The 10,622-nt window shown below is 28.0% G+C and overlaps 2 protein-coding genes across 2 annotated transcripts; both read right to left on the bottom strand.

The window, feature by feature from the left end:
• Positions 1-1,162: 1,162 nt before the first annotated feature.
• LOC142236148 (uncharacterized) lies at positions 1,163-3,053 on the bottom strand. Its single transcript, XM_075307405.1, has one exon. It carries the CDS (start codon positions 2,770-2,772, stop codon positions 1,582-1,584), a length of 1,191 nt encoding a protein of 396 aa, XP_075163520.1. The 5' UTR covers positions 2,773-3,053; the 3' UTR covers positions 1,163-1,581.
• A 1,783-nt stretch (positions 3,054-4,836) lies between these two features.
• On the bottom strand, positions 4,837-9,757 carry LOC142235683 (uncharacterized). Its single transcript, XM_075306942.1, has 8 exons — positions 9,679-9,757; positions 9,253-9,377; positions 9,121-9,186; positions 8,313-8,522; positions 8,089-8,245; positions 5,965-6,143; positions 5,721-5,883; positions 4,837-5,182 (listed from the first exon to the last, which is right to left on the bottom strand). Exons 1-8 carry the CDS (start codon positions 9,755-9,757, stop codon positions 5,094-5,096), a joined length of 1,068 nt encoding a protein of 355 aa, XP_075163057.1. The 3' UTR covers positions 4,837-5,093.
• Between the last annotated feature and the right edge of the window lie 865 nt (positions 9,758-10,622).

Below are 10,622 nucleotides of genomic sequence, written 5' to 3'. Positions count from 1 at the left end.
ATTATTTAGTTTATGATTTTCTTAGAAGTAAGTTCGTTCATAGCACAAACTTTTAGTTCAAAATTACAACGACCTAGGATATTCTTACCCTTACTCAGTTAATTTATCTATTCAATGAGTAACATTTAATTAATTTCTTGTTCGAAAAAAACTATAAATAACGATGGATAGTATTAGATTTGTGTGTATATAAACTATATGATATTAAAAAATATCAATATATTTGTCTCTCCACAAACTAAAATAAAAACAATTATATCAAATTTTTAAGATACATCGTGATAGAAAGAAATCAGTATTTCCCAATTTTGTGAAGATATTAAGTGAATTTAAGTTCATGAAATCGTATGTTTACACATGTTTTTATTGATTTTTGTTACAAGATTTCGTATAACGTAGTATTGTAGGCTTTGGTTTTCAGTTATTCTTTCATAGATTTAGATGTGTTTTACTATTTGCCATCCAAATCTTCCTACACTAAAATATATGAGGCTTTGTATGAGTAAAGATTTTCCAAGAATTAGTTTACAATTCTTAAATATTGGAAATAAAATCTTTCTGGCAACACAAATAAACGTTGGATTTTAGTTAGTAATTTCTTCGATTTAGATATATTTACTACTAAATACTCTAATAATCCAGCGATAGCGATTTTGCAAATATTAGTTAACATTTCTTTAATATTGGAGATAAAACCTTTGTTGTAGCAGTATATTATATTTATATTATATATATGCTTTTCGTATACTTAGTTAAGAAATTTACATATTGAAAGTTCTTTTTTGTCATTTGTTTATTTATGATAACATTATTTCTTTTAAAACTATGTTATAGTAAATTTACACTAGTGGTGATGTTTACATTGTATTTCATTATAAAAATAATTTAAACATATAAAAAATAAAATTTCATTTTTGATTGTTATGTTAGGATATAAAATATTACATAGATATATATATATATATATATATAGATAGTAACATTAATGATAACAGTTAGCACAGCATGAATTATGATAACATTTCATCTACGATACAACATAATCACAACATATTTATAAAATATGCCAGCTTTGGATAAAAATTTTACATGACTAAATTCGTGTCTACAGTTTCTGCAAATGGATTTTTTTATTGTGAATAAATTAAAGATTGCAAGTATGACTTTGTCGGAATATTAGCAAAGGTGTAAAAATAATTTTGTTATGTATAAAATGATACGCCACCGTACACCGTAAAAATAAGAATTTTTGTGGTGTGATTTCATTCAATTTTGTTATGTGTAAAATGATACGCCACCGTACAATTTAATACCTTATTCCTTAAGGTAGGTTCTATGTTAAGTATTCGCGTTGAAATTATCCCGGTTACATTTTTAATATAATTAAATTTAAACCAGAAAATTTTAATTATTTTATGAAACCGCTATTTTTCATTAAAATTTAATAGGAATCCATTAGGTTCCATCTATATTTTTCATTATATCAAAAATGTAACCGAGAAAATAAAGCTATTACAAACTCGAAACCCGCATTCAGATACGTCATTGCATGTTTTGGCTCCGATTCTCTATTGTATACATTTAGAATAAATTCTTCGGCCGCAAGAAGTATTTATTATTTAATATATTGATATGAATGGGAGGGCATTCCACTTCATTTGTCGCAAATGTGACGTAATCCCCGTATAAAAGGTCTATTTGGTACGAAAGAAAATGATAGTCGTAATTTATGATTGGTATTTTCTGACACAAAAAATAAGAGCACTCCTTTATCAAGTACATCTCGCGAATAATGTAAGGCTGAAAAAGAGGTTCATAAAAGAAAATAATATCTCCTTTTTGATATCTTGTGCCATATTTTTTGTAATAAAGAAGCCCTACGCTTTGCTTCAAATCATCTTCGCTCAATGTCTTTTGAAGTTCTGCGAAAAAATCAGATGTAGAAAGTTTATTCTTTGAAATAGCCCACATATAATATGTGTTGTGAAAACTTGTTAGAAACTTTGCAAAAGATATGCAGAATTTTAGGCCAAGAGATGTTAGAACGTTTTTTCTCGATGTGATATTTTTTGTGTATGTTTTGAGTTCTCTATGTTTCGATTCGAAGCTAAAGGTCCAAAGGTGAATTAATGGTCCAGAATTTTCTATTATTCTAATATAATGTGTTAAGAAATGATGTTTTGGTTTCAATGTATCTTGAAATATTTCTGTATATTTTTTATTATGCCATATTATTTTAGTTTGAAGATCAGTCAACTGCAATACTGAGTAATTTGGTAATAACAATAAATCCAAAATTTGAACCAGGTTTATTAGAAAATGCCAAACAATGTCATTTCTTTCGACTAAATCGCCTATCATTAAAGGTAAGAAATGTGTAAATGTCCACATTTCCCTTCCTGACATTTTTAGCCGAAATTTTTTCAAACAATTTAATTCAATTGATTGGGACTTGTTGCCCTGTTCGCTACTTCCATATTGAAATTGCTGTTTTCTTATATTCAGTAAGTCGATATCAAACTTCTTATTTTTTAAAAAATGTAGCAAAACATGACATACATCGTATCTTAATACACCCTCAAAAATGTCATGTAAAATATCGGCATAAAGATTATCAATAACACTGTAACCATTAATTCGGTTGAAAATAGAATTTTCCCTAACTCCGGTGCTTTCAGGGTCATTTGAAAGAATATCTTGGGAATAATTCGCGGCGTTTCGCAACAGAGATGTATTTTCCTCAGATGAATATTTTGTTTCTTGCTTTGTCATTTTACACAATCTGCAAAAATGTGTTGATGAGAACGACTTGGAAAACCCCAAAATATTATTTAATGCTAAATTATCCCCTATAATTAAACCCAAATGGAAAAAAACTGTCCGCTTCTCCAAACGTGTAGTAATTGTAATTCCGTTTTCTGCCAGATCATTAAGTATTTCAATCAGTTTAAAGAAACAAACATCATTTCCAACAATTTTTACATCTCTCGACTTAAAAAGAGCACATAAAAATATATTTTTAAGCTTGAATTTTAGAAAATTTGGAGCTGTTGGAAAAGAGTAGTATATACCCAACAAACTTTCACAATGCGATCCTAATGGGTTATTGATTTCAAAATCGTCAAAATACAAAAAGTATGGTATTGCAATTTTTGACCCAAGATTTTCTGTTTTCTTTTTCCATAAATTTCCATTGACAAAATTTTGTATTGATGTACTCTTTTCCAACAGCTTCATATTTTCTAAAAATCCTTCTAACACGCCTTCCAGCTCAAATAATTTTTGTATTTGAAATTTCATGGGAAAAAGAGTCGCTTTCACAGAAGTGGAAACACCTAAATTAAGCAAGGAGCCGCTGGTTGAAACCAAAGAAGTCAATTTATTGTCAACACAAATAATAATTGGTGACTGAAACAATTTTTCGGCGTACAATTTTTTCAAAAAATTGTACTCCGTATTAATTTCTTTGAATGGATCCTCACAAAACTCCATTAAAGCCGTTAACATTTCTGTACCAGAGTGCTGCTGATTTGAGCTTAAAGCGTTAAGAATAATTTCTATTTGATCCCGAATGGGTTTTGTTATAAAATGTTGTACATTTGTTTGAATATTAATAGCTTCTTTGCGGGAAAAAGACTTGTTAGAGTAATTAATCAGGGAAAATTCAAAGGTATTTCTTTGTAAAAGCGAATTGTCCAATCTTTGTTCCACTACTTGTGGAATATTGGCCAATGCATCAACATTTTCGACAGAAGAATTAGTATCACATATTGGCACATAAATCGTTTTTGTGGCAGTAGATAAGGGTGTAGTTTTTTTATGAAATTCATTTCGAATGTGCCGCGAAAATGATTTAAATGAAGAAAATTGTTGCGAACATGATCTGATAGTGCAATAAAATTTATTGAAAGGAGGTGATTTATGAAGAAATCTTACATGATATAAAAACTTCTCGCAAAGCTCGAATTCTTTTTTGCATAAAAAGCATAAGATGGCCATTTTAAAGAGAATAGCAATGAAAAAGTTCAGAAAAATGTATAAAACAGATCTTAATGGTTTGGCGCAAAAATGCTACGACAATAGTTCGATTTCAAGTCAAGAAAAAACGGTTAAAAAACAAGCGTATCAAAGAAAATCAGTTTGTACACACAACAAAACAAAATCTGATTCAATCACGAAATTAATTGATCTAATTAATTTTTTAATTGATATGTCTTCAATAACAGAAATGATAGTATCAATTAAAAAATTAATTGACAGCCAATTAAGAATATTTATCCAATAAAAAAATAATTGATACTATTAATTTGTGTGATTGATTCTTGTTTCAATAAAAAAATATCAATTAAATTTACTAAATTAAGATTTTAATTGGAAAAATGTTCGCAAAATTGTTTTCCGTGTATATAATATGATAACTCCGACAATAGATAAAGTTCAATTTCAAATCATGAAACGTATGGTGAAAAAAAAAATTTTATATATATAGTATATATAAAAATATAACTTTGTATATTATCTGGTATTTCCGACAATAGAGAGTTCGATATGAAACTAATGATTAAAAAAACATGAGTAAGAAAATAAATTTGTATATTATAAGATAATTCCGAGATAGTTTGATCTTAAGTCATGAAAACGAATAGTTAAGAAAATATATATATCAAAGAATATATGTTTGTACATAATTAATGAAGCGTAGTAATTTAATTTATATATAGTTTAAGGTCGTTCAGGACGCTAACGATAGTACTATTTTTTTGAGTATTTTTAAGATTAATTTCATAAAAATATTCTTGAAAAAAGTACCAAATATTGCAGCAATTTGCCGGATATTTTAAATTGAATATATGAAAACACTTAAAACATAAATCGATTGACGCCAGTAAATTGTCAGTTTTAAAAAAAATGTTTCCACAAAATACATAAAAGTTTTGTAGATCTTCGACTGAATTGCCTACCCCACAAATTAATGGTTGCAATGTGTCCGCTTTCGAAAATAATCGATCGATCAACAATTTTATGTCGGAATTCAGCTCCGATAATGTTGGAGCCCACATAAGAAATGCTCGCTGCGAGTCAGCAATAGTTGTTTAGAGTCCATTTGCGGAGAAGTATGATTTTCTGCTTGAAGGTTTCACGAGATAATGCAAGAGATGGCATATTGTATTGTTACGTTTACCTGTTAAAACAGTAAGTGATTAATACTGATATAATAATATAGACAGCATGATCTTATGTAGTTAAATCTTAATTATTAAAAGTTAAGCAAGTTGGAAAATAACAGGTCTACCACTTTTCAACCCAAAGCAAAAAAAAAAAAACATTTTTTTATACAACATAATTAGCATCAACAATGCTTATTATATCTAGAGAAAACTTTTTTAAACATTCAAAAATAAATTCGACAAACAATTTACATAAAGCGATCTTATACCGAAATATTCGTACATAAATTGGTGCACACGTAATTTCATTAAATTTCAAATTACGTTCATTAAAGATAATTGTATATTTTTTTATATTCAACAAACTCTTTTGCACATTTTTTGATGTTACATTTTCAGCTAAATTTATCATCACGCAAAATTCCAACATTGTTTACAAAGAAAATGATTTAAAATTCCTTAATTCACATCCCAATGAGCCTATAACAGTAACATTTATATACGTCCCTCTTTAAGAAGACAAAATTTATTTCTAAAAATGTTCATACGTACCATCGTCGTAACCTGACTGTTTTAATTTTTCGAGAATTTCCAATGATTCCTTGTCCTTGAGCTGAAGTTCGAAAAGTTTGAGAATGCCTGATGCAAAATTATGCCATTTAGAAATAAAAATATCTTCTTTATTTGGGAACAATTTGTTAAAATCTGAGTCAATCTATAATTGGATATGGGTAATAATTTTAATATTTATTTGGAACATAATTTCAATATCTAAAAACATATAAAACACACTTACCAACTTGTATCCAAACGCTTTTTTATATAACGGCCACTCGTTGTAAATAACATCAAGCGTATGATTTCCTCTCAAAAAATTTCTTCTGAGTGTGAAAGTAGCATCCCACTTTTCCAATATTATATGATATGGTTCAACATTATATTTTAACCAATGTTTGTGGTTAGAAAGCTCTTGGTCTGTAAATTTCAGAATTTTTCTTAGTATTTTCGAAAAGAATGTGAATGAAATAAAAATGTACGTATATGTCACTACGATTCAAAATATAAAATTCTTAATTCCATTTTAATTTTTTCATTATAGGATGTAATAAATCATTAAACAGCCATGTTCTTATTTTGGAGCATATTTCCTTATTTTTAATTTGGAAGAACGCTTTTACAATCGGAATGATCTCTAAATGAGCTAAATTGAAATGAAGAACGTGGGCGAAAACATTCGTTCCCAAAAAAAATGTGAACAGCCAATTTATGGAATTATAATGTTTGGACAGTTTCCTTTACTATAATAATTTTTTACGTTAGTTAACATAAAATAACTAAAAAACGGGAAAAATTCTACATAAATTAAGTATAAAAATCTACTTTGGCCGATAGCCTCTGGTTGCTAGTGCGCACATAAATTTATTATAATGTGTAATTATAATAAATTAAATAATAAATAAATAAAGATATACTAAATTCGTATTTATAAAAAAATGGTTCACTATTCTTTAAATTTATTTTTTTTAAATGCGTCCTTCATGAACTTCGTATGTCACTAAAAACATTGTTGCAATTTTGAATTTCAATTTTTTCTTTCAAACTACAAAATTTTCTTTGACAAGTGAAAAAATTATTTACGTCTAATACATTTTCTTGAATTTGTCTAAAAATATTTACTTGTTTTTGTGGCATCGGCGTGATGCCAGCGTTTGTGATACTGTTTAGTTAAAATTTTCTTCCCGGCGGGTTCACCGTTTTTTCAGTGTAAATTTTGAACATACACTATCAAATCATTCCATGATTTTCTTTAGAAATAAATTAATTAAGTAAATAGCAATTGGAAGCGTATTAGAAAATATAATTACATTTATTGATTTAAAAATTGTAATTTCGTTTGTAGGAAATGTTGTGCCTGGAAAGAATTCGCGTACTTTCATATTATTTTGACCAAGGAGAGCATAATGAATTGTTACTCTCTTGAGAATTTTTAGTGGATAACTTGAAAAGAACGGGAACATTGCCAAATTTTATGGTGATTTTTAAATATCACTGAAATATTTACCGGTCATAACACCACAAAGCGTTATACTCCGTACACATAACATTTTTTCCGATTCAATCACGAAATTAGTTATTCCAATTATTATTTTAAGTGAAATTGTTTCAACTACGAAAGTGATAATATTAATCATAGTGTAAATAGGAAATCAATTAATTCTTTACAAATTTTATTTTTCGACACTTTCAATTAGTTTTTTGATTGGATTAAATATTTAATTTTAATCGCGAATCTCCATTAGTATTTTAATTATAATTAAAAATAATTTATCGTATTATATAATTATAAATATTTCCCCCAAAAGTTTCAATACTTTTTTATTTGAAATATTTCTGTATTTAAGTGAAATGTGGATTGGGACATTTAATACTTAATAATAGCTTTCTATTATTTTCTTAACTATGTTATTTTTTTTTTTTTAATTTTTTAAACTAATTTTTTTACTTAAATAAATTAACTTTTTACTTTGATTAAATGTTTTTTTATTCTGTTAATGTTTTAATCAATTAAGATTTTAACTTCAACTTTTTAATTGGAAATATTTAATGATATTTTTTGTGTATAGTGAAGTTATCTTGTTTAAATAACACATTTTCTAAACATCTGGGCATCATTTTTGAATTTAACCCCCCTGTTCTGGTTTACAAATTCGCAAAACGCAATTTTTTCCACTTACTTTATTTTTCGAACTACAATTATTTATAACACGAAATTGTTACACACTATTCTTATGGATAAGGAATTTAATTAGAAAACATTTCGTGGTAAAAAATGGAATGGTTCAGAAGTTATTGAAAAATTAAAATTTTGCGTTTTCGAATTTGTAAACCAAAACATGGGAGTATATCACAATATAAATACCTGTTATTTCACACTCTTCATGAACATTTTCTTCAGTTTCAATAGTTGCAGGTTTCTCGCAAATTCCGAATTTTCTTAGTTTGGACAAGGTGTTGTGGTACTTACTATATAAGATGCCACCTGGTTTTCTTCCCTGCTTGTGTATATAATATATATCCTAAAAGAAAAAAAGTTAATAAACACCAATTTAATATGTTATACACGTCAATTGCTAAAAATCTTACTTCGCTCTCAGTTGGGAACGCAATGTGGATTTTGTATGAAATTCTGCGAAACAATGTTGGTGTAGGTACGATGTTGTTTTCGATAAAATATTCAGTCAAACAATTAGACAGGATTTTTCGAAAGTATGGGCTTAACATTTTCTGTTTCTCATAGAAGGCTATGACATTTCGGCCATTTGACGAACTCCGTAAAATATCGCTAATACATACCTAATAAAAAAAAGTATTTTAATGAAAAATCGCACTGAAAAAAATTTTGCTCTGCAAAGATCGTTAGTCGTTAGTATTGATTTCGAGCCAAAGAAGCAAGGAATTAAACTGAGGGTTTTATAAGATGCAATTCTCTTTTAAATTAAGGTTTTTTGTCATCGTATAGAATCAAAGTCCTTCATAAGATATTAACTTCAATTTATAATAAAAAATAATGTAATTTCAAGAAAGAAGCGCTGTTAAGATAGAGATCTTAAAGACGTCTCTTATTGAATGCTTTTTAGCTTTGTAGCCGATATCTTAGTGGGTCAGATTTAAGTAATGTTGACCTCAGTTCAACCCAATTTGCATATAATGATAATCATTTTAAAGTCGAATCCGCTAATCTTAAGGACAGATGAAGTAAATTCATTTATGTAAAGAAAATGTATTAGAGATATACTTTTTGTATGACACGCAAAAATTGCATTCGTATTTTAAGGACATGAAATCTTTGTGCTCGCGACAAAATATTTTTAGTGAAGTTTTGACCTAACGCCAATATTTGCGATAAGCATGTTAATCATTAAATTCCATAAAATATGAAATACCAACTTACTTTGTTCACATCGATTATCATTGGCTCCGGCGGACAATTTTCAATGACTTTCTCAGCATGGTATACCTATCAAAATTAAAGTGAAAAATAATTCTGTTACAAATGCTTTTCATCCAATTCAATTATACTTACGCTTTGTTGCCACACTTTCAGCCTATTTTCAAATAGCACTTGTGCACCATACATATTCTTTGGAATGATTTCATCTAACTGAGTTCTAGTTATAATTTTTAAAGCTTCCTCAGTTACTCCATATTCTGTGAATGTATGTAAAAATATAATTTTTAGTTTTTTTTTTTTGTAGTTAACAATTTCAAAAATATTAGAAACATCAAGAGTCAAAAAGTCGACTTCTTTGAAAAAATGAGTAACTAGTACAATTTTTTTATACTCGTACGAATGCACTCAAGCTATAGATTGGAAATTTTTGCTGACCGACTACACATCCACGAAATTTCCGGGATCCCTAATCTTTAGTTTAAAAGAACACATTGTCTAACTTGTAACATGTCAGTTTATGCAAGTACAAATATGTAAAAGCTGCAAATCTTCACTTACCTTTAAATATGTGGTAAAAGTCTTCTCCTCGTAGACTTTTCAAAATATCCTTCAAAGACTTGTCCTGCAAATCTTCCATTTTCTTCCGATATTGGCTTTAAATAATTTGAGAATTTGAAAACTATATTATCCAATAATGCGTTTCGATTTCCTTTTATCAATCCTTTTGTTTATATTTCGAGTGTCCTAAAGTTGTTTATTACAAAAGTTAATACTGTTGACATTGAATTTTAGGGTAAAAGGAAATATAGTGGCAGTGAGATTTATAAGTAATAATAACACAAAATTGTGACTTTCCGACACCTAATATAGTACAGGCCATAACAGCTGAAATAAATATATACTAATAAAATTTTCAAAGTCCTTGTTATTGTAGTTCTTCAGATAAGTAATGTCGAAAGGCATCAACGTTTTTATTATAAATGATCCTCTTACCATCATTATTAGTATTACGTTAAGTGGTTTCACAATACAATTATTTTGTATTTTTTGTTTTTATGGCGCTATCACTTTTTTCGAAAAACAATCCACCCTATTCTGGTTTACGAATTCGCAAAACGCAAAGTTTTTCTCAACCTCTGTTTTCTGAACCATAATGATAAATAATACGAAATTTGTATAAATAGTTCTTATCGATAAGAAATTTAACTGGAACAAGTTTCATGACAAAACATGGAATGGTTCAAAAGTTATTGAAAATGCAAAATTTTGCGAATTCGTAAACCAGAACATGGAGGAATATATCGGCGAATGGACGCTAGTTGAGGTTACAAGTACAAGTTTTCACAACACTTATAGGGACAAACTCGCAATTAGTAAAATTAATATACAATAGGTGTATATACGAATGTAGGAGAAATCGCTCACGAGAAGAATAAAGAATATATTATATACATATATATTATTATTATTAATATTATTATTGCTACTGCGAATTTGCTTAT

This window comes from Haematobia irritans, chromosome 4, assembly GCF_050003625.1.
Source record: "Haematobia irritans isolate KBUSLIRL chromosome 4, ASM5000362v1, whole genome shotgun sequence".
NCBI classification, from domain to species: Eukaryota; Metazoa; Arthropoda; class Insecta; order Diptera; family Muscidae; genus Haematobia; species Haematobia irritans.
This window is presented reverse-complemented; position numbering and strand designations above follow the sequence as displayed.

Bases quoted from the DNA above. Each gene is read 5' to 3' on its own strand.
- LOC142235683 (XM_075306942.1), bottom strand. From the start codon at position 9,757: ATGGAAGATTTGCAGGACAAGTCTTTGAAGGATATTTTGAAAAGTCTA. The intron at 9,378-9,678 runs GTAAGTGAAGAT...ATACATTCACAG, and splicing joins CTTTTACCACATATTTAAAG to AATATGGAGTAACTGAGGAA. The intron at 6,144-8,088 runs GTATTTATATTG...TGAAATTTACAG, and splicing joins TGAAGAGTGTGAAATAACAG to ACCAAGAGCTTTCTAACCAC.
- LOC142236148 (XM_075307405.1), bottom strand. From the start codon at position 2,772: ATGACAAAGCAAGAAACAAAATATTCATCTGAGGAAAATACATCTCTG.